Below are 24743 nucleotides of genomic sequence, written 5' to 3'. Positions count from 1 at the left end.
TCTGTAGGGTGGGGCACATCCCTCATACTGTAGGGTGGCGCACATCCCTCATACTGTAGGTTGGGGCACACCCCTCAAACTGTAGAGTGGGGCACACCCCTCAAACTGTAGAGTGGGGCACACCCCTCAAACTGTAGAGTGGGGCACACCCCTCAAACTGTAGGTGAGGCACATCCCTCAAACCGTAGGGTGGGGCACACCCCTCGAACAGTAGGGTGGGGCACACCCCTCGAACAGTAGGGTGGGGCACATCCTTCAAACTGTAGGGTGAGGCAAATTCTTCATACAGTAGGGTGGGGCACATCCCTCATACTTTAGGAAGGGGTACATTCCTCAAACTGTAGGGTCAGGGGCAAGGCCATGTTGTTCTGGGCTTCTGCTGAAAACAGGGAACAGTTGGCTGAATTAGCAAAAGTGTAAAGCTCAGTGAGAACTATTTTCCTTGATAATATATTCCCTATGTGTAGTATGGCACATGATGTATGGGATTTATTTAATGCAATTTTTGTCCATGTCAGAATCTTACTGGAAACTTTTTGTGCATGCATAATTTTATGGAGAATACTTTATTGCTTAAACCACACATATAAGCACCACATCATCAGCTTTGCTGATCATCAAATGTATGTCATACGCCTCATTCACAGCTTACAAATTAAGAATTTTTAACATATTTAAGTTGAGTTCAGTTCAGTTTAACACCGCTTTGCGCAGTACCGTATTCGACGTAATAAGCGCCCCGCTCTAATAAGCGCCCATGGCGATATTTGCTAATATATTGGCTAGTGAACAATCCCAATCAGCACCCCTTCCGATTGATCAATGTACGCAAGACTTATTTATTCGCGCATATTACGCACTCGTGTGTTATATCACCCTTAATTATGGGCAATTAAATTCTTGAAAAATATATCTGTCGTATGTAAACATTTCAGGATGTTTGCATAAACAACGAAATTTACGATCTTTCAACTCAAAATAATATTCTAATAAGCGCCCCCTATTTCTAATTTTGAGAGCGCCCTGGGCGCTTATTACGTCGAATACGGTATTCCAGTTACGTCACAGTGTGTCAGCATCATGCGGGAGGAAACCCTGAAGTGATGCAGGTCTCAGACTTTCACCACTTTGGTAAAGCCCTCAAACAGGGATATGGTGCTGACAAACCTTGAAACAAAATCATGATGAACAGGGATACAGACCCATGATCATAGGTTTCTGGTGTGCCCAAGGGACACAACTCTGCACAGCAACACACAAAGCTCAATTTGTCATGTCCCATGGCTCCTACCCACACCATCCACCTTAATGACATGTGACCTTGACCTTCCTCCTCCCTTGCAGGCAGCTACAGCGACCCCTCCAGTGCACACCTCTACTCCCTCCTCCCCGCCTCCGACTCCTCCTTCACCAGCAGCCTCCGCTCCCAGCTCCCCAGGGGGAGACAACCCACAAGGAAACAAACACCATCATCCAGGAGCTCTGATCAATTTGCAGATCAGCCATTTGATGAAAAGTCGCCTTCGACTAAAACAGGGCTGGCAGGCTCAACTGCTGGCGATTTTCTGGATTCCTACAAAGCGTCTCAGACCGGCAAGTCACGTGATATGCCACAAAGGAAGGCAGCCAATCAGTCGCGTATTGCACAGTTTTTTGGCAAGAGAAAGAAGCTGATGTTTGTTGCTGTGAATCAATCTGAACTGTTGGACCGGTTCAAGAAGTTTCTGGTGTTTGCTGTTGACCTCATTGTTCTCATAGGTGAGATCCACCTTTATTTATTGATGAATCACATTTGTCTCACAATTTGTATGTGTCTTATTTGTGTTGGTTTTTTGGAAGATCATGTGTGTTTTTTTTGGTGGGAAGGTTGCGTGTGTAATATTTTGTTGAAGATCGTGTGTTATGTGTCCTGAGACATAGTGTTGCTTACTGTAAATCTTGAAATTAACACGAGCATGAATTAAATGCGAAAAAAGTGAGTGGTCTTTGCTTGCATTAATTAACTTCGCATTTATTTCTCCAAAATGACTATCAACAATAAGACGGCCTCTATGCACACGTTGGATAGCGGAAATACCAACTTGAATATAAACACAAACATGGTTTATTTAGCAGCAGCTGTAACAAGTACATAACAGTGTTATTCAAAGAATAGGAATTACACAATGGGCATCCGGTAAGTTATAACTGCTTGGGTCAAGAGTTCTACCCACTTGTGTCAAGCTTGTTGACACCTCCGTATACCAATCAGTGAACTGTTGTTGTTTCAATTATTTTATTGACTTTGAACTTCCTTCATGTCAGTCAACAGAGTAAACATATAAACTGTTTGGTGTTTTGGGGAAAACACTGTTTATTGTTTTTACGGAAGTGCTCTACTCAGTGCTTATAAGCGATGATATTTGCTGTTAGATTGGTTTAAGGTTGGATTCAGGAGGGATGTATCATTCCACTGGGGATGGGGTGGGGGGAGTTGTATTGGTATTGAGTCACTTTTTGGCTAGAGGTCAGCAGTCGTATAAATTTTGAGATGCATTAATTTCCAGATTTACAGTATATCTTGTTGAAGGCTGTGTGTTATGTTTTGTGGAAGGTCGTGTGTGCAATATCTTGTGGAAGGGTGTGTGTTATGTTTTCTGAGAGGTGGTGTGTGTTATCTTTTGTGGAAGGTCATGTATCTTGTGAAAGGTCGTGTGTTAAGTTTTGTTGATGGCTGTGTGTTATATCTTGTGGAAGGTCGTGTGTTAAGTTTTGTTGAAGGCTGTGTGTTTTATCTTGTGGGAGGCTGTGTGTTACGTTTCCTGAGAGGTGGTGTGTGTTATCTTTTGTGGAAGGTCATGTATCTTGTGAAAGGTTGTGTGTTAAGTTTTGTTGACGGCTGTTTGTTATATCTTGTGGAAGGTCGTGTGTTAAGTTTTGTTGAAGGCTGTGTGTTATATCTTGTGGAAGGCCATATGTTGAAGGCTGTGGGTTTTATCTTGTGGGAGGCTGTGTGTTATGTTTTTTGAGAGGTTTTGTGTTTTTTCATCCAGAGCGAGAGGAGATGGTGAAGACATCGGGGGAAAGAATAGAGATGTTCTTCACCAAGACCACCAGTCTGGAGGACAACTTCCTCACCAAACTCTTCAACATCACCTACCGCGGCCTGGAGTTTACCCTGGTAAGTCATGCATTCAAGGTGTCGTCCAAAACCACACTGACTCATGTAGACGTTCAGTATAAATGTCATGGCTGCATATACTGAGATATCACTATCTTATTCTTTGTACAAACATATGTACAAACAAGAGTATTTCATTTAGTTATGACTTTCAGTGCTGCTGACTGGTGGATGAAGCTCTCTCTGACCAGGTTTTTCTTTATCACAGGACAAAGGTGGGACCAGCCGTAAGTCTCGCAATGTCATCATGTGGGGAGCTAAAGACGTCATCAGACAACAGGTATGATACATCTTCTGGCAGATCTCCTGTATTCCTCCTGCAGAGTAATGTTGTGTTGTAGTCTTTGGGAGGGATTCTGTATACATGGCCTATGATCTAGGGGAGGGATTCTGTATACATGGCCTATGGTCTCGGGGAGGGATTCTGTATAAAGGCCTATGATCTAGGGGAGGGATTCTGTATACATGGCCTATGGTCTCGGGGAGGGATTCTATATACATGGACCATGGTCTCGGGGAGGGATTCTGTATACATAGCCTATGATCTCAGGGAGGGATTATGTATACATGGACTATGGTCTAGGGGAGGGATTCTGTATACATAGCCTATGATCTCAGGGAGGGATTCTGTATACATGGACCATGGTCTCGGGGAGGGATTCTGTATACATGGACCATGGTCTGGGGAGGAGGGATTCTGTATACATGGCCTATGGTCTCGGGGAGGGATTCTGTATACATGGACTATGGTCTCGAGGGGGAGGGATTCTGTATACATGGACTATGGTCTGGGGGAGGGATTCTGTATACATGGACTATGGTCTCGGGGGGGGAGGGATTCTGTATACATGGACTATGGTCTCGGGGGGGGGGAGGGATTCTGTATACATGGACTATGGTCTCGGGGAGGGATTCTGTATACATGGACCATAATCTGGGGGAGGGATTCTGTATACATGGACCATGGTCTGGGGGAGGGATTCTGTATACATGGACTATGGTCTCAGGGAGGGATTCTGTATACATGGCCTATGCTCTCGGGGAGGGATTCTGTATACATGGACTATGGTCTGGGGGAGGGATTCTGTATACAGTCAAGCCCCGCTTATACGGACTTCAGATATCCGGCCTGTCAACCAGCGAAATGTAAGCGACACGCAGTTACAGCACGCGAAAAAAGGGAAATTTGTCTGTCTAAAGAAAAACACCCGTCAGCAAGTTTAGAAACCTTCAGTAAGCATTATGGCACTGAATTTGGACATACCATAGGAAAATCGACAATTGGTGACAGTTCAAACTTTCATGACAGACTTTTTGAAACGTGTATGAATAAAGATTGAGTGGATGTATCTGTTTGCACTGTCATCTGTCATGAGTTGCATAATTAAAGGGAAGTAACTCTTCCAGTAAGAAGCTGGTTTCAGTTATACAGAAATTTGTTTATACGGACGAATTGTGAAATGACGCAAGTGTCCGTATGAACGAGGCACGACTGTACATGGACTATGGTCTGGGGGAGGGATTCTGTATACATGGCCTATGAACTCGGGGAGGGATTTTGTATACATGGCCTATGATCTAGGGGAGGGATTCTGTATACATGGCCTATGGTCTCGGGGAGGGATTCTGTATAAATGGACCATGGTCTAGGGGAGGGATTCTGTATACATGGCCTATGGTCTAGGGCAGGGAATCAGACTATGGTCCTGTCCCCCTCCTACAGAGTAGTGCTGTGTTGTAGTTTGGCCGTCTGCTCCTGTGCATGCTGTCATCCAAGATGGACTTCAACATGAGGCTGTATGGTCTGTCCTTCATCATGGGCGAGACAAAGGGCCGGGACGTCATCAAGATGCTCATCTCCACACAGCAGCTGGTGGGTCACACATGCACTGTAGATGCTCTCATTCTCACTTTCTCACAATTTCAAAGATGCAATCGACACTTGCCAAATTTTCTGTATTAAACACCCTGCTCCAATAAGAACCCACTCACCCTTCTAAGACCGAACATTAATACGACAGTCTGGATTTTCTTGTGTATATGGGGCGGTCGAGTAGCCTAGTGGTTAAAACGTTCGCTCGTCACGCCGAAGACCCGGGTTTCGATTCCCGACATGGGTACAATGTGTGAAGCCCATTTCTGGTGACCCCCGCTGTGATATTGCTGGAATATTGCTAAAAGCTGCGTAAAACCATACTCACTCACTCACTCACTCTTGTGTATATGACGGAATTGTTTAAGAAGCAGCAGTGTAGAAGAACAGTATAATTGCCTTGTGACTAATATCAAAACATTTTTAGCTTAATCAATGTTTGAACTAATTTTGTTCAGTACCTTTGACAACAAATTTAACTTGCTGTTATTCAACACATATACAGTGAAGACTTTAGAGGAGAAATTGTTGATTCATGTTGATCTGATCTGTGATATATAATAGCTCTGACACCATATCAAAGACTTTTGCCTGGCTGGTAGGATTTCAATTATTCCTTCCAAAGTCAGATCTTTTCTGTGTATCATGTTATTGTCATTGATATAAGTGTCATGGATTAAGCCTGTTGATGTAATGATCAGAACGCATGAGTTAACAGCATCAGTAAGGTCTCTGTGTGTAGCCTGTGTCTGCACATTGATGCTATGTAGATCCTGCTGATCTGAGTGGGTGGTGAAGGTGTGGGCCACTAGTACTGCCTTGACTTATGTTACATAGATTAGGTACTAAACGTCTATAATACCTTCAGCTACCCATAAGCTTCACAGACTTTAAGGACTTTGCAAGATCCTGGCTTATGACCAGTGAGATAGAGTTGAGACTTCTATAGGACAAATGATACTGTGGCATTTAGACTTCTAATGGACTGAGTGGTGATGGGGCTGAGTGGCACTGTATGATTGGGACTTAATGGATCAAGTGGGACTGTGATGGGACGAGTGGGACTGTGACATTGAGACTTCTAATGGACCTAATGATACTGTGACAATACTAAGAGCTACTGTGACGGTACTGAGAGCTACTGTGATGGTGAGACTTCTAATGGACCGAATGATACTGTGACGGTACTAAGAGCTACTGTGACGGTACTTGGAGCTACTGTGATGGTGAGATGTCTAATGGACCTAATGATACTGTGAAGGTACTGAGAGCTACTGTGATGGTGAGACTTCTAATGGACCAAATGATACTGTGACAGTACTGAGAGCTACTGTGATGGTGAGATTTCTAATGGACCGAATGATACTGTGACGGTACTGAGAGCTACTGTGATGGTGAGACTTCAAATGGACCGAATGATACTGTGACGGCACTGAGAGCTACTGTGACAGTGAGATGGCTAATGGACCGAATGATACTGTGACAGTACTGAGAGCTACTGTGATGGTGAGACTTCTAATGGACCGAATGATACTGTGACGGTACTGAGAGCTACTGTGGCATTTAGACTTCTAATGGACTGAGTGGTGATGGGGCTGAGTGGCACTGTATGATTGGGACTTAATGGATCAAGTGGGACTATGATGGGACGAGTGGGACTGTGACATTGAGACTTCTAATGGACCTAATGATACTGTGACAATACTAAGAGCTACTGTGACGGTACTGAGAGCTACTGTGATGGTGAGATGTCTAATGGACCGAATGATACTGTGACGGTACTGAGAGCTACTGTGACGGTACTGAGAGCTACTGTGATGATGAGACTTCAAATGGACCGAATGATACTGTGACAGTACTGAGAGCTACTGTGATGGTGAGACTTCTAATGGACCGAATGATACTGTGAAGGTACTGAGAGCTACTGTGATGGTGAGACTTCTAATGGACCAAATGATACTGTGACGGTACTAAGAGCTACTGTGACGGTACTTGGAGCTACTGTGATGGTGAGACTTCTAATGGACCTAATGATACTGTGAAGGTTCTGAGAGCTACTGTGATGGTGAGACTTCTAATGGACCAAATGATACTGTGACGGTACTAAGAGCTACTGTGACGGTACTTGGAGCTACTGTGATGGTGAGACTTCTAATGGACCTAATGATACTGTGACGGCACTGAGAGCTACTGTGACAGTGAGATGGCTAATGGACCGAATGATACTGTGACAGTACTGAGAGCTACTGTGATGGTGAGACTTCTAATGGACCGAATGATACTGTGAAGGTACTGAGAGCTACTGTGATGGTGAGACTTCTAATGGACCGAATGATACTGTGAAGGTACTGAGAGCTACTGTGATGGTGAGACTTCTAATGGACCAAATGATACTGTGACGGTACTAAGAGCTACTGTGACGGTACTTGGAGCTACTGTGATGGTGAGACTTCTAATGGACCTAATGATACTGTGACGGCACTGAGAGCTACTGTGACAGTGAGATGGCTAATGGACCGAATGATACTGTGACAGTACTGAGAGCTACTGTGATGGTGAGACTTCTAATGGACCGAATGATACTGTGACGGTACTGAGAGCTACTGTGGCATTTAGACTTCTAATGGACTGAGTGGTGATGGGGCTGAGTGGCACTGTATGATTGGGACTTAATGGATCAAGTGGGACTATGATGGGACGAGTGGGACTGTGACATTGAGACTTCTAATGGACCTAATGATACTGTGACAATACTAAGAGCTACTGTGACGGTACTGAGAGCTACTGTGATGGTGAGATGTCTAATGGACCGAATGATACTGTGACGGTACTGAGAGCTACTGTGACGGTACTGAGAGCTACTGTGATGGTGAGACTTCTAATGGACCTAATGATACTGTGACGGTACTGAGAGCTACTGTGATGGTGAGACTTCTAATGGACCGAATGATACTGTGACGGTACTAATAGCTACTGTGACGGTACTTGGAGCTACTGTGATGGTGAGACTTCTAATGGACCTAATGATACTGTCAAGGTACTGAGAGCTACTGTGATGGTGAGACTTCTAATGGACCAAATGATACTGTGACGGTACTAAGAGCTACTGTGACGGTACTTGGAGCTACTGTGATGGTGAGACTTCTAATGGACCTAATGATACTGTAAAGGTACTGAGAGCTACTGTGATGGTGAGACTTCTAATGGACCAAATGATGCTGTGACGGTACTAAGAGCTACTGTGACGGTACTTGGAGCTACTGTGATGGTGAGACTTCTAATGGACCAAATGATACTGTGACGGCACTGAGAGCTACTGTGACAGTGAGATGGCTAATGGACCGAATGATACTGTAAAGGTACTGAGAGCTACTCTGATGATGAGACTTCAAATGGACCGAATGATACTGTGACAGTACTGAGAGCTACTGTGATGGTGAGACTTCTAATGGACCGAATGATACTGTAAAGGTACTGAGAGCTACTGTGATGGTGAGACTTCTAATGGACCGAATGATACTGTGACGGCACTGAGAGCTACTGTGACAGTGAGATGTCTAATGGACCGAATGATACTGTGACGGTACTGAGAGCTACTGTGATGATGAGACTTCAAATGGACCGAATGATACTGTGACAGTACTGAGAGCTACTGTGATGGTGAGACTTCTAATGGACCGAATGATACTGTGACAGTACTGAGAGCTACTGTGATGGTGAGACTTCTAATGGACCGAATGATACTGTGAAGGTACTGAGAGCTACTGTGATGGTGAGACTTCTAATGGACCAAATGATACTGTGACGGTACTGAGAGCTACTGTGACGGTACTTGGAGCTACTGTGACGGTACTTGGAGCTACTGTGATGGTGAGACTTCTAATGGACCGAATGATACTGTGACGGTACTGAGAGCTACTGTGACATTGAGACGTCTAATGGACTGAATGATACTGTGAAGGTACTGAGAGCTACTGTGACATTGAGACGTCTAATGGACTGAGTGGTGATGGGACCGAGTGGCACTGTCAGGTTGTGACTTTGTACTGAACGTGACATTGTGTAAGCTAGGGTGTCGTCCTTGTAGGGCCAGGAGCTGAGCTGCTACCTGTACAACCTGCTGACAACGTGGAGAGACTGGCTGGTCGGAACCCAGCGGGAGCAGGGCTGCATTCTCCTCAACCTCCTGCGACAGAGTGGCTTCGTCGTCTACATGACAGACAGGAAGCTCACACCCCAACAACAGGACGTGCTAGACGAGGTTGGTTGTACTTATTGACCTTTCAAGTTGTTCGTCCTGGTACAGTGTCCTCTATTCATTCTGTGATAGATGTGCACATAGTTTGGTTTGACTTGCTATGTTTCTGTGTCTCCAGGAGAAAAGGTCTATTGACCTACGGCTCGCCAATGCACAACAGTTGTGGTCCCAAAAGAAGCAGACAGCAGCCGACAGGTGAGAGGTCTAAATGTAGAAATGTTTGTTGAAATGTTCTTGAAATGATTCAAAATTTAACCTCCGAAGGAACTGCAGAAGAATTTGAGATCAGATAGTCAAAATGTATTACCTATCTGTATGCCGTTTTATCCATATTGTTGTTGGGGCGGTCGGGTAGCCTAGTGGTTAAAGTGTTCGCTTGTCACGCAGAAGACCCAGGTTTGATTCCTGACATGGGTACAATATGTTGAGCCCATTTCTGTTGTCCCCCGCCATGATATTGCTTGAATATTGCTAAAAGCGGCATAAAACCATACTCACTCACTCACTCACTCACTCCATATTGTTGTTGATACAATCAACCTGCTGGTTTGGCTTGTCCCAATTTGATTTCCTGCAGCCAGATGCAATTTTGCTCTTATGTTGTTGGTTGTTGTTTAAGATAACACTCCCTCCCTTCTAATGGTTTTATGTTGCCTGAAAGTTTTGCCTGACTGGCAGGTTGTAAAGCTGGCACTATGTCCTGTGTTGTAGAGTCCTGCAGCGCTATGAGAAGCACATGAAGCTGGTGTCCGACCAGGCCATGACAGTCACCCAGACAGTCACTCAGCTGCAGAACAACCAGAGGAAGGTCCTGGTGGACCACATCAAGAAGTCCATGACGGAACAGATCCAACTGAAGAAAGCTTGGCAGGAGCTAGTCCAGATACTCACACATGAAAGGTAGGCACTGTTTGGGAGGAGTTGTCTTCCCTTGTTTATCTGTACAAGAGTTAGGCACTGTTGGGAGGAGTTGTCTTCCCTTGTTTATCTGTACACAAGTTAGGCACTGTTGGGAGGAGTTGTCTTTCCTGGTTTATCTGTACAAGAGATAAGCACTGTTTTGGAGGAGTTGTCTTCCCTTGTTTATCTGTACAAGAGTTAGGCACTGTTGGGAGGAGTTGTCTTCCCTTGTTTATCTGTACAAGAGTTGGCCACTGTTTTGAGGAGTTGTCTTCCCTTGTTTATCTGTACACAAGTTAGGCACTGTTGGGAGGAGTTGTCTTCCCTTGTTTATCTGTACAAGAGTTAGGCACTGTTGGGAGGAGTTGTCTTCCCTTGTTTATCTGTACAAGAGTTAGCCACTGTTTGGAGGAGTTGTCTTTCCTGGTTTATCTGTACAAGAGTAAGGTACTGTTGGGAGGAGTTGTCTTCCTTTCCATGTTTATCTGTACAAGAGTAAGGCAGGGAGGAGTTGTCTCCCCTTCCATGTTTATCTGTACAAGATACTTTGCATTGTGGCATGATCTCTTCTTGATCAACATATGAGTTTGGTTAGGTCTTTTAAGAAAACACAAAGTTCACCCACCTTCGTATTATGATTTATATTTCGATCTAGCAAAACCTGTACATCCCAGTTGTAAAGACACAGTGCTTCAGTTTCTCACACCATACTGTAGGAGGTACTAGGAAATGTAGAGCTGGAAATTTAAATGGAATGAGCATGCACATTGTTATTGCGCTTCCCTTGTCCCCCAGAGCCGTTTGGTACCACCCGGCCTCCTACCCCCAGTCATGGCAGCTCGACCCCACGGAGGGACCAGGCAGAATGAGAAAAAGGTTCCAGCGATGTCATCTCGCCATTGACAAGAAGTATCTGGCAGAAGGCTACAAGCAGAAGCTTGGTGAGAAGGGAGATTGTTATTAATGTTACCTGGCAACCACATTCTCAGATTGTTACGTTGTGTAAAAAGATCCGTTATTTCCAGGGATATGTTAATATGATGGTAGGTCCACAGCATTAGAAACATTTAGAAACTACCCATCTTTACGATGATGTAAAACATTCAAATATAAATATTTCATTTCTTCTAGTTCTTTGATATGTCAACTATTGAGCATTTTGGCCAGCTTGATATACTACTCCAAAGAAGTTAGGGACCACCCAAATCTTTCATATTACTATAGGTAATCTGTCAAGGCAATTCTTTCATATTACTATAGTTAATCTGTCATGGCATTTCTTTCATATTACTATAGGTAATCTATCAAGCCAATTCTTTCATTTTACTATAGGTAATCTGTCAAGGCAATTCTTTCATTTTACTATAGGTAATCTGTCAAGGCAATTCTTTCATTTTACTATAGGTAATCTGTCAAGGCAATTCTTTCATTTTACTAAAGGTAATCTGTCAAGGCAATTCTTTCATATTACTATAGGTAATATGTCAAGGCAATTCTTTCCTATTACTATAGTTAATCTCTCATGGCATTTCTTTCATATTACATCTTTCATTGCGAATCTTTCATATTAGTATGGTAATCTGTCTTGGCGATTCCTTCATATTACTATAGTTAATTGGTCAAGGCAATTTTGTTCATATTACTATAGTTAATTTGTAATGGCAATTTTTTCAACATATTACTACAGTTAATCTCTTATGGCAATTCTTTCATATTACTACAGTTATAAGGCTTGGAGTAGTGTGAAATACATTGGAAATATTGCATCACATCACTCACAAAATACTGTAACTCTCATAGAAGACGCAAAAATTGTGATTAGAGAGTAACACAACGAACCAAGTTGTCGTACAGTGAGTAAATGTTGCATCCTCTGTACCAGCAGTACTGCAGCTACTGTTAAAGGGGTCCAGTCACACTGATAGTAAGAGGTAAACCGTAAGGGTAAAGAAGGAGACTATAGCCTGGCTCTGGTTACAGATGTGGAGAATGTTGACCCGCCTCTCATCTACCTGTTTGAGGACGATGACAAGATGTCCGATTCCGCCGCACTGCTGTATCGACTGCACACCAACGAGAAGATACAGTCAGTTTTTCTTTGTATCATTACCTCAGAGTAACATAAAGTTAAAATATTCCTGTGTTATGGGTTTTCGGATGCTTAAGAAACTTTCATAGGTTTCCCGCTAATCACAAGAATAATTGTAAAACATCTCATTCACTTATAAAAAACAACTTTATCTCAAAATAAAGCCATCATCTGGGTATTTACAATGTCACACCTCTTGTAATAGCATGAATAATTGCGATAAACATCTCTGTCCGAAAATGTATGATGTCCGAAAACCTATGATCCGAAGATATGTGTTGGTTAAGTGCATTAATGTCTTGATTTTACTTTTACGTTTTCATAAATGTATTTTGACGTGATAATTTCTACTTTGTGAAGTCCTTAAAGGCGACTATGCTTGTCGTAAAAGGCAACAAACGGGATCGGGTGGTCAGGCTTACTGACTTGGTTGATGCATGTCATTGATCCCAATTGCGTGGATCGATGCTCATGATATCAATCACTGGATTGTCTGGTCCAGACTCGATTATTTACAGACCGCCGTCATATAGCTGGAATATTGCTGAGTGCGGCGTTAAACAACAAACCAACCAACCAACTTTGTACAGTATTTATGAGTGGCTGTTTATTCCAGACACACCTGCCTCTGTACCGCCATATCTCCGGCCAGTGAGAACAAGGGAGAGCTGCTGGTTGGTGAGTATCAGGCAACATTGTACAACACCATGTGACACTTGTCACAGGGGTACACAAAGTACGTCACCTAGACTACCAGTTGTCAGGCATCCAGTTTGTGAAAGCCTCGGTGGCTGAGTGGGTTTGATCGCTGATTTTATGTGCTGAGAGTGTGGGTTCGAATCCCGAATGAGATTTCTCAAAAAGAAGTACTAGAATTTGTACTTTACTAACAAAGTGTAATCCCAAATGTAACATGTTACACCATATTGCTAATTGTCTATTCTGGAGCCTGTAGGTCCCATTGTTCGAGCTGTCCTAGGCAATTCATTGTGCAGAGTTGCTTCCCTTAGAAATGTATGCCAAAATCTTATTACCATAGGTACAGGTACTGTCCCTATGATTTGCAACATATATCACTTTAGGCTTTGGGGCAGTCGGGTAGCCTAGTGCTTAAAGCGTTTGCTCATCACGCTGAAGACCCGGGTTCGATTCCCGACATGGGTACAATGTGTGAAGCCCATTTCTGGTGTCCCCCGCTGTGATATTGCTGGAATATTGCTAAAAGCAGCGTAAAACCATACTCACACACACTTTAGGCTTTCCTCCCACATTATAGAACTGCAATACTTTTTAAAGTGGTGTTGAACCCGTTTAGCTCCCTCTGTTGGTTATCCCAACCTAGGATGTGTTGTACAATATCTATAAGGGGCATTGGCTGTAGTATCAACGAAGAGAGAGTTGACTTCTGGCCTATCATCAGCTTGATAATGGTACTAGCATCTGTACCTAAATGTCAGGAATATAGATGTTAAAAGACAAATCTGTCTTCATAAAGTGCAGGGGCCACAGGTGGCCCAGTTGTCTAAGTCGCCGTAATTTGCTTTGCAGAGTTGCGTCCCTTGGGCACGCCAGAAACCTATGATTGTGGGTTCGAATCCCGGTTCGCCCCGATTATGTTTCTAGGTTTGTCAGCACCATACCCGTGCTCGTGGGTTTCACCGAAGTGGTAAACGTATGAGACCTGCATCACTTCGGGCTTTCCTCCCACATTAAGCTGACACGCTGTGATATAACTGGAATACTGTTAAAAGCGGCGTTAAACCCAACTCACTCACTCACTTCATAAAGTGCCAGCTACATGCATCGCCCCCTCTAGTGTGCGTATAACTACATGTTGATGCAGTGTGTCCTTCCATTTGTAGGGGAGATGTCCATCTTCTTTGTAGCGGATGAGGCTATCACAGATGCCAACTACACACAGGTAGGCCAAGACTTGACTGATTCTAATGCTTGAAAATATGGAAATTTCTGAATGTTGAATAAGAATATTGATAACACTCCTTTCGACCTGCTCATGATCTACGAGAGCCTCCAGTTTTAACGATTACACATCATATGTCCTGATTCCTTCTAACATCAGTTGTCTGCCCACCAGGTGTTGCTAGGTAACCGAGAGCAGCTGTCCATGACGTGGCCTCACGCAGACATCAAGGAGCTACACAAGCGTTGGTTTCAGCTCAATGATGTGGGTCTTGAGATCTTCCTGACTAATGGCAGGACATTCCTGCTGGCATTCAAAACTACAAGGGTAGGTGCTTGAGACAGTCCTGCAATATCTGGAAACTGTGGTCAATATATGTGCCCCTTTTTCACCTTTCCTTGTAGCTTCATTGTGACATCTGAACATTATTAGTGGATGAAAACCATCCATGTGTACTCCCAAGTTGACCAGTGTACCCCTACGTTGATCAGTATACTCCCACGTTGATCAGTATACTTCCAAGTTGATCAGTGTACTCCCAAGTTGATCAGTGTACTCCCAAGTTGATCAGTGTACTCCCAAGTTGATCAGTGTACTCCCAAGTTGATCAGTGTACTCCCAAGTTGATCAGTGTACCCCTACGTTGATCAGTATACTCCCACGTTGATCAGTATACTTCAAAGTTGATCAGTGTACTCCCAAGTTGATCAGTGTACTCCCAAGTTGATCAGTGTACTCCCAAGTTGATCAGTGTACCCCTACGTTGATCAGTATACTCCCACGTTGATCAGTATACTTCAAAGTTGATCAGTATACTTCCAAGTTGATCAGTGTACTCCCAAGTTGATCAGTGTACTCCCAAGTAGATCAGTATACTCCCAAGTAGATCAGTATACTCCCAAGTTGATCAGTGTACTCCCAAGTTGATCAGTGTACTCCCAAGTAGATCAGTATACTCCCAAGTTGATCAGTGTACTCCCAAGTAGATCAGTATACTCCCAAGTAGATCAGTGTACCCCCAAGTAGATCAGTATACTCCCAAGTTGATAAGTATACTCCCAAGTAGATCAGTGTACTCCCAAGTTGATCAGTGTACTCCCAAGTAGATCAGTATACTCCCAAGTAGATCAGTATACCCCCAAGTTGATCAGTGTACTCCCAAGTTGATAAGTATACTCCCAAGTAGATCAGTGTACTCCCAAGTTGATCAGTGTACTCCCAAGTTGATCAGTGTACTCCCAAGTAGATCAGTGTACTCCCAAGTTGACCAGTATACTCCCAACTTGATCAGTATACTCCCAAGTTGACCTGTGTCTGTGTCTGCCGTCAGATTCGGGATGAGTTGTACCAGCACCTCCTGCAGGCAGTGGAGCTCCCCAATCTGCTGCCGCCCTCGGAGAACCTGGCCACAGTGCAGCGCCTGTGGCTGGACGGCGCCCTCACCAACTTCGACTACCTCACTTACCTCAACAAGATATCCGGCCGCTCCTTCAATGACCTCATGCAGTACCCAATCTTCCCCTTCATCCTCCGAGACTACGAGAGTGACGAGCTCAATCTGGACGATCCCACAGTCTACAGGTAACATCTGGCAGGGAATACGGCACAGATGCCTTCTGTTCCTACAGATAACTAAACACATTAAGAGACAAGTGAAGCTTTTCAAATTTTCTGTTTGCTTCATGCAAGTCTTGTCAATATTTCTGTTTTTTAAAGAACTTGAAAGAAAATGGATGTGTTTAAATATTAAAAAATGATTTTATGTCAAATCTGCAAACCAGTAGTGTATCCATTTCTTTAGTTGATTATATGTCTCTCACATGAACATGTGACCTGTGAAGATCCGGGGTTAGAATAGGTCTTCAGCAACCCATGCTAGCCGTGTGGATTGATGCTCATGATTGGATTGTCTGGTTCAGACATGATTATTTACGGACCACCATCATATAGTTGGAATATTGTTTCAGGGATCTGGCCAAACCCATCGCTGTGCAAGTCAAGGGAAGAGAAGCAAAATACAAAGAAAACTTTGAGGTGAGAATTTATAATCGGTCAATGAATTCCCTGGTTTGTTTGGATGAGATGATTGAGGGTGGTAAATAGAAACATAGTATTTATGTTGCCGCCTCTATCCCAATAAATACTTGCTTTATAAAATCTTCAATAATTTCTTGTGAAGTACAAAATGTGTCAACTTTTTTGTTTGTAGTTCCTGTGCCAGGAATATGAGAAGCCATCTAGCTTGAATGACTACATCCGCATCCGACCGTACCACTACGGCAGCCACTACTCCAACAGCGGCACTGTGCTTCACTACCTTGTCAGATTACCTCCCTTTACAAAGATGTTCCTCTCATATCAAGGTGAGCCTTGTTTGGGAAAATCTAGTGTTTGTATTCTCGGTACTTGGCTGTATATTTAATCAGTGATTATTTGTTTGTATGTTATTTTTATGATATGCATGTCTAGCATCATCTTACTAGGGGGTCTTTGTTATCTTTCCAGACAGGAATTTTGACATCCCGGATCGAACATTTCATAGTATTGCAACATCATGGCGGCTGTCTAGTTTCGAGTCAACATCTGATGTGAAGGAGCTGATCCCAGAGTTCTACTTCCTCCCAGAATTCCTCAAGAATGGAGAAGGTAGGATGCTGCATACTGTTCAGTGTTCTTTGTGATGGGGGCACGGGTGGCCCAGTTGTCTTGGGTGCTGCAGAGTTGCATTCCTTGGGCATGCCTGGGCCCCATTCCACAAAGTGATCTTAGCGCTACGATGATCGTAAGCCTATGTTAAAGTATGGGACTTATGATCACCTTGGTGCTAAGATCGCTTTGTGGAACGGGACCCAGGAACCTAGGATCATGGGTTCGAATCCCTGTTCAGCCCAATTATGTTTCTAAGTTTATCAAGACCCTACCCATGCTCTATGGTTTCACCAGAGTGGTAAATGTCTGAGACCTGCATCACCTCCTACATTAAGCTGAGATGCCATGATAAAACTGGAATACTGTTAAAAGTGGCGTTAAAACCAACTCACAGTCACTCTTTTGTGTTTGTCCGATCCTGTGGGGAAAACCCTGTCGACTTTTCCAGGCTATATGTTCAAGGCATGTAGTTTGCAGGTGAGGAAGTCACACAAAGGAGTTTATAGGTCACTGAACAGTAATGGGCGGAAGAGGTCCCTTTGAATTGCTGTAAGTTGTACGAGCCCATTCAAATGCTTGCTGTAAAAGGTGACTATGCTTGTCATAAGAGGTGACTAAAGGGATCAGGTGGTCAGACTCGCTGACTTGGTTGATGCATGTCATCGCATCCCAATTGCGTGGATGGATGCTCATGATATCAATCACTGGTTTAACTGGTCAAGACTTGATTATTTATAGCCGTCATATAGCTGGAATATTGCTGAGTGTGGCGTTTAAAAAACGAACAAACAACCTCGGGTTTGCCCATCCCAGGTGTCATTATTTGACCTTCACATGACCAAGGAGGTTAAACCCACTAGCTGACATGGTAAGGATGTCCTCTGTCAGATGACTCCACTCCACTCCGACTGTGGTGAGGGAATATATTTTTCACCGGCTCCACTGGATTCTGTACCAGACAGTGTTACTCTGTATTCACACTGTCACTGTGGTTTGTCTTCATCAATAGACATGATGGCCTCTGTGGTCTAGTGGGAGAGCGGAGGTCGGGGGTTCGATCCCCAGCCATGTCATACCAAAATGTTAAGAGAAGGTACTTGTTCTTACCCTGTCTGGCGCTCGGCATTAAGGGGCTAAAACACGGAGCCCCCCCCCCCCCACACACACACACACACACACACACATCGCCATACTAGTACAATAATCGTAAATACAACGTTAAACCCCATTTCACCTCACCTGACCTCTTCAATAAACATACCACATACAACAGTGAGTTGATTGTAACATTTCACATGATGATCCATTGCCCTATTTAGTATCTCATGAAAACATTTTAATCCAGATGTTGACACATTTGTTTTACCTTCAGGTTACAATTTTGGAAAGCGCCAGAATGGGAACGTGGTGTGGGATGTGACGTTGCCGCCGTGGGCCCGAGGGGACTCCCGCCTGTTTGTGATGGTCCTCCGCCAGGCGCTGGAGTCGCCGTACGTCACCCGCCGCATCCATCAGTGGATCGACCTGGTGTTCGGCTACAAGCAGATGGGAGAGGAGGCAATCAAAGCCATCAACGTCTTCCATCCATCAGTCAGTTCTACTTTCTACTAAGAAAGTGTTATCCTAAATGTAACATTTGTTACATTTGACCACTTTCTAAATGGCATTGTGTGTTAATAGCTTTCGGCCGTGGGAGCCGTGCCAAATTGCACTTGACAGAGGGGTACACAAAGTACGTGATCTAGACTACCAGTTGTCGGACTTTCATTTTGGTAGAAGCCTCGGTGGCTAGGTGGGTTAGATCGCTGACTTTGTGTGCTGGCAATTAAATGCCTCACTCTGGCAGTGTGGGTTGAAATCCTCGATGGGACTCAACCCCCCCAAAAAAATACTAGAATCTGTACTTTACACAGAAAGTGTTACCCCAAATATAACATTTGTTACAGTTCTCCTTTCACACTTCATTGCTTGTGATGATAGCCTTTACAATTGGTATGTAGTATCAAGCTGTTAGTGGAATTTGCTAGATTGGGAGAAGACCCTTAGTCATGAAATCAGAGTTTTTTTTGTGTTGTAGGTAAATAATATTTGGCCTAATGTTGCGATTTTAGGGGGAAATTCTTCATGCATTTTTGGGAGCCAAGGTTTACCCGGCGGTGCATCCGGAGTAGCGGTACATCAAGGAGCGTTAAGTCGAGGGATCACTGTACTATAACATAAACATGTTTTTTGTGAAGTCTTCTCAATTTGATTTAAACATATTTCAGAGTAATATGTTTCTACCCACAATCTCTGGTTGAACTAGTGGCCCTTTTTGCCAAGTAAATCATATCCTTGTGTACTACATATATTAAGTAATGTAAATGTGGTTTTGTGTGTAGACGTACTTTGGAGTCGACATGAGCGACATCACGGATCCCCTGAAGCGCCAGGCAGTGCTGACAATGATCAAGACGTACGGACAGACCCCCAAACAGCTGTTCCGCAGCCCCCACCGCCAGTGTGTGGTGACCGGGACCACGCCCGCCACACCCCTGCTGGCAGACCCTCACCTTGCTGGGCGGGAGGTAAAGCATCTGTCTTATATTGTAAGTTAACTCCCTTAGAGCATGCAGCCTAGCTTGATGTTGTGGGACACTAATATGTTGGAGAACTCACTCACTAAGGTTTGTACATGTTGTGCTGTTTATGCAGCGGTTGGCCTCTCTCCCTCCCTCGGCCTCTCTCCCACCCTCCTCCTCTCTCACTCCCTCATGAATCGACTCCTCCTGTGCCCCCCACCCCACCAAACACCAACCCTCCGCCACCTTACATTGTTCGTGAACCTACCTTACAACCCACCAAATACCAACCCTCCGCCACCTTACAACGTTCGTAAACCCAACTTACACCCCACCTTACACCCCATCAAACACCAACCCTCCGCCACCTTACATTGTTCGTAAACCCACCTTACACCCCACCTTACACCCCATCAAAGACCAACCCTCCGCCACCTTACATTGTTCGTAAACCCACCTTACACCCCATAAAACACCAACCCTTCACCACCTTACATTGTTCGTAAACCCACCTTACACCCCACCAAACACCAACCCTCCGCCACCTTACATTGTTCGTAAACCCACCTTACACCCCACCTTACACCCCATGAAATACCAACCCTCCACCACCTCGCCACCTCCAGACACCCACCTTACACCCTCTATTAACCAGCCATACCCCTCTGCATTGTTACTGTATCAATTCTAGTTTCATTTTTCTCTTTTGGTGTGAAACTAATGAAAGCTAATACAAGTATTTCAAGCATTACCCTAAATATGCTTGTCGCTTATCATGTTTTTCATTCATATCTATATCATCATTAAGATGCATGGAAGTATAAGCTCGCTCCCCCTTGACAGTTCACCAAGAGTGATATTTATTACATCATTTGACATTTGTCTATATGCATGCTTATAACGCTCTGACAGATATAACAAACTTTTTGGGGTCCCAGCCATTTTCTGTATATATGCTGTATATATGCTTACAACAAACTACGGTTATAACGAACCAAAATTAATGGTCGCTTAAGTTCATTATACCTGTTTACTGTAATCCCTTGCTATTGCAGCGCCGTCCTATCTCCAACATCAACGGCCTACGCTGGGGCAACTTCGTGGGATCCCCTGAGGGTGGTACGCCGGTGACGGTTTGGAGGAAGGTGTACCCGGTCGTCATCACCACCTTGGTCCCCCTGCCCACCGGCTACGTGTTCGGGCTGGAGGCCGACTCCTGTGCCCTGGTGCTCCATGCAAAAGACAGGGGTGAGCTGACATTCCTTGGAGGGAGGCCATACCTGGCAGTGATGTAGACATCAGTGTTACATGTTCCTTGACCCGTGAACATCCGGGTTAGAACAGGTCTTCAGCAACCCATGCTTGCTGCAAGAGGCGACTAACGGCGATCTGGTGATCAGAGGCGATCTGGTGATCAGGCTCGCTGACTTGGTTGATGCAATGCATCGTATCCCAATTGCGTAGATTGAAGCTCATGATGTCAATCACTGGATTTTGTACAGACTGACGTCATATAGCTGGATTATGTTTGCTGAATGCAGCATTAAGCCACAAACAAACAAAACATGATCCCCATTGCTGGTAGTGACAGTATGAAGCATGCAACTTCAGCATTTCATCAAGAAACACATTATGTCTTTATCATTAGCCATACATTAAGGTTAAGCAAGGCAGATTCTTATTGACCACAGATATACTTCTCAACAGACGTGGTCTCAGGTTAACAAAAGTAATATGAAAGAATCATGTTTTCTTCAACTTCTTTGAGTATAATATATACCGTATTCGATGTAATAAGCGCCCAGGGTGCTCTCCAAATTAGAAATAGGGGGCTCTTATTAGAATATTATTTTGGTGGAAACACAGATGAAAGATAAATTTCATGGTTTATGCTGACAGCCTGAAATGTTTATGTACGACAGATATATTTTTCCAGAATTTAATTGCCCATAATTAAGGGTGCATATAACACACGAATGTGTATTATACACGAATAAATAAGTCTTGTGTACATTGATCAATCGGAAGGGGTGCTAATTGGGATTGTTCACTAGCCAATATGTTAGCAATTATCGCCGTGGGCACTTATTAGAGCAAGACGCTTATTACGTCGAATACGGTAAACGTTTGCATAATATTCAAAAACAAGTGTTGTATGTAAAATTTATTGATCCTTATCCCAAATCTGACCAATGCCAAGTTAAAGAAATCTTATTCTTTTTTCCTATAACTTTAATTAATCTGCCTTCGGCAGTAGGTATTGTAACGCACAGCACACCAATTGTAGGTGTTCTTTAACTTATTTTGAGTAGTATACATCTACATTCTTGTGGTGAATATACATCCAGCTGCTTAACATTTGTTTATGGGCCATTGAAGATCCTGGGTAGAATAGGTCTTCAGCAACCCATGCTTGCCGTAAAAGGCGACTCACAAGATTGGGTGGTCAGGCTCGCTGACTTGATTTGATGCATGTCATCGTATCCAAATTGCATAGATCAGTGGTTGGTGCATGTCATCGTATCCCAATTGCATAGATCAGTGGTTGGTGCATGTCATCGTATCCCAATTGTAAGGATCAATGACTGGATTGTCTGGTCCTATCTCAATTATTTACAGACCGCCATCATGTAGGTGGAGTATTGCTGAGTGCAGCATTAAAACAACATTTGTTTATGGATATACATAAGGTGTGAAAACATGAATAAGACACAGATATACACTCACAACAAGATGCTAAGATACATTAACGGAATGTGATGTTCCCAGTGGTTGTGAGTTCCATGATGGCTGTTTGTAGCGGACCTGGTGGTCAACTCCACGGACGTGATGTGGGCGGGCATCATCAGCTGGGGCCACCCAGACCGCATCCTACGGGTCCGGAACCAGTTCAACCGACCAATGGTCAACTTCCTCCCAGACAACCCCTATGACGAGGTGAGTGCTCCGGCAGTGAGTGCTGTGGGTGCATGTGTCCCTGTACATGTGTGTGCCTGAGTCTTTGTGACTGAGTTCATACTGCATCAATAGCATTCGTATTCTAAACACTTATCCATGGTTGGGACTGGTTTTCTATTCTTCAGTATAGTGACTGGATATTTGGTGGCGGTGCTTAATGTTAATCATCTGTCCATCTTGAATTGTTTGATAGGCATTACTTAGAAGCTGACAGATGACACAAATTATTGATAATAACTTTATATTTACTGTCCATCCATCTACTGGTACATGTTCGAACATAAATATCAGCTAAATTGTTTGGGCAATTAACTGAATTTCCAATTTATGGCCAGTTGGAGAAAATTGACAATGGAGTGAGTGAGTTAAAATGTAATTTATCATTAACCGTGATGCGATTTGTGAAACTTTGTTGAGAGCAGGAACTTGAGGCCAGGTTTGGATAGCTCTGTTTATGTTAGTTCTAGCTTCTGCACTTCTGTTTTCTTCCTACTAGATATCTTGCTGTGCGTCTGTGCCAGACTGTCGTCTGCTGTTCACAGCAGGGTCTGCCGGTATCGTCAACGTGTATCATGTGACCTATAACCGGTCCAAGGTGAGTGGGCGCACAAGGGGCAATTAGTGCACAAGGGGAGATTGGTGCACAAAGGGAGATTGGTGCACAAAGGGAGATTGGTGCACAAAGGGAGATTGGTGCACAAGGGGAGATTGGTGCACAAAGGGAGATTGGTGCACAAGGGGAGATTGGTGCACAAGGGGAGATTGGTGCACAAAGGGAGATTGGTGCACAAGGGGAGATTGGTGCACAAGGGGAGATTGGTGCACAAGGGGAGATCAGTGCACAAGGGGAGATTGATACTCAAGGGGAGATTGGTGCACAAAGGGAGATTGGTGCACAAGGGGAGATCAGTGCACAAAGGGAGATTGGTGCACAAAGGGAGATTGGTGCACAAGGGGAGATTGGTGCACAAGGGGAGATTGGTGCACAAAGGGAGATTGGTGCACAAAGGGAGATTGGTGCACAAGGGGAGATTGGTGCACAAAGGGAGATTGGTGCACAAAGGGAGATTGGTGCACAAGGGGAGATTGGTGCACAAGGGGAGATCAGTGCACAAGGGGAGATTGATACTCAAAGGGAGATTGGTTTTGGTACACAAGGGGAGATTGGTTTTGGTACACAAGGGGAGATTGGTTTTGGTTCACAAGGGGAGATTGGTGCACAAAGGGAGATTGGTCCTCAAGGGGAGATTGGTACTCAAGGGGAGATTGGTGCACAAGGGGAGATTGGTGCACAAAGGGAGATTGGTGCACAAGGGGAGATTGGTACTCAAGGGGAGATTGGTGCACAAGGGGAGATTGGTGCACAAAGGGAGATTGGTTTTGGTACACAGGGGGAGATTGGTTTTGGCACACAGGGGGAGATTGGTTTTGGTACACAAGGGGAGATTGGTGCACAAAGGGAGATTGGTCATAAAGATGAAATCTTGCTTAGTGCAGCGTTAAACAAAACTCTTCTCATGGTATTGCGTTCATGGCACCCTCCATAGTTTAAGTGGTTGCTAGGAAACTTTGAATTAAGAAAATATCACATATATGCTGGCTCCTAATGTTAATTTAGTTAGAAATGTAGGTATATAACCAGACAGACATAAATATTTATTAGAGCACAGCTATAAACTCTGATCTAATGGGCATTGAGTCATTTGGGTGACATGTAGTACAATCATACCCCGATCTCACAGATACAGTTTAACTTTCAGGCCAGCAATCTCCAGGTGTTTAACACTCGGACAGCACTGTACGGCCACACTGGTCCTGTCAATGTGTTGTATGTGTGTAAATCCTACAGTGTGCTTGTCAGTGGCAGCGAGGATGGAACCTGCATCATCTGGGATCTCAACAGGTCGGTATCAGGAGTTACCTCCCTTACATCAAATTGGGAGTTACCTCCCTTATACCATGTGTTGGAAGCTGGTGGCTCTCATTCTGGAATTCTTAGCATCTGTTTCCTGAGATTCAAACATGATGGCAGATTTATGCTGTTGATATAGATATTTTATTCTAATATAAACACTTCTTACATTAATGACAATATTTATTACATAACGAACTTGTATATGGTTTCATAGAGAGAGAGAAAACAATTTGCAAGAAATGTTGCCTGTGTTTGTCTTAGTTTGTTTTGAACATGTGTAACTTGAGTAAACCTTGCAATAATTTGATTGATATTCTAGACTGTCGTATGTGCGGTCAATCAGCAGCCACAATGCCAGTGTGAAGACTCTGGCCGTCAGTGACACCATGGGAGATATCGCCAGTGTCAGCCCCAGAGGTAGGTAGCCCCAGTTTCCAAGAAAATAAAATGATTATCTCA

General features: G+C 44.0%; 1 protein-coding gene across 4 annotated transcripts in view; it reads left to right on the top strand.

Moving 5' to 3' along the window:
* The window catches only part of LOC124131833 (lysosomal-trafficking regulator-like), a 104490-nt gene that overhangs the window by 74483 nt on the left and 5264 nt on the right, over positions 1-24743 (top strand). For 3 of the 4 annotated variants that reach the window (XM_048403570.1, XM_048403571.1, XM_048403572.1), the window contains exons 29-51: positions 1345-1758; positions 3033-3160; positions 3369-3440; positions 4902-5033; positions 9121-9294; positions 9410-9486; positions 10003-10191; positions 10987-11132; positions 12172-12277; positions 12897-12958; positions 14143-14201; positions 14376-14528; positions 15532-15782; positions 16169-16235; positions 16411-16564; positions 16707-16847; positions 18223-18440; positions 19232-19438; positions 20467-20659; positions 22212-22348; positions 22866-22964; positions 24130-24272; positions 24604-24701. In XM_048403570.1, the coding sequence (XP_048259527.1) occupies positions 1345-1758; positions 3033-3160; positions 3369-3440; positions 4902-5033; positions 9121-9294; positions 9410-9486; positions 10003-10191; positions 10987-11132; positions 12172-12277; positions 12897-12958; positions 14143-14201; positions 14376-14528; positions 15532-15782; positions 16169-16235; positions 16411-16564; positions 16707-16847; positions 18223-18440; positions 19232-19438; positions 20467-20659; positions 22212-22348; positions 22866-22964; positions 24130-24272; positions 24604-24701 (3420 nt within the window). The remainder of the gene's footprint in view (positions 1-1344; positions 1759-3032; positions 3161-3368; positions 3441-4901; positions 5034-9120; positions 9295-9409; positions 9487-10002; positions 10192-10986; positions 11133-12171; positions 12278-12896; positions 12959-14142; positions 14202-14375; positions 14529-15531; positions 15783-16168; positions 16236-16410; positions 16565-16706; positions 16848-18222; positions 18441-19231; positions 19439-20466; positions 20660-22211; positions 22349-22865; positions 22965-24129; positions 24273-24603; positions 24702-24743) is intronic. The other variant, XM_048403569.1, reaches the window with a different exon arrangement.

Source organism: Haliotis rufescens, unplaced genomic scaffold (assembly GCF_023055435.1).
Source record: "Haliotis rufescens isolate VD_foot unplaced genomic scaffold, xgHalRufe1.0.p SCAF_3, whole genome shotgun sequence".
Lineage (NCBI taxonomy): Eukaryota > Metazoa > Mollusca > Gastropoda > Lepetellida > Haliotidae > Haliotis > Haliotis rufescens.
Note: the sequence above shows the minus strand (reverse complement) of the source record. Positions and strands in the feature narration are given on the sequence as shown.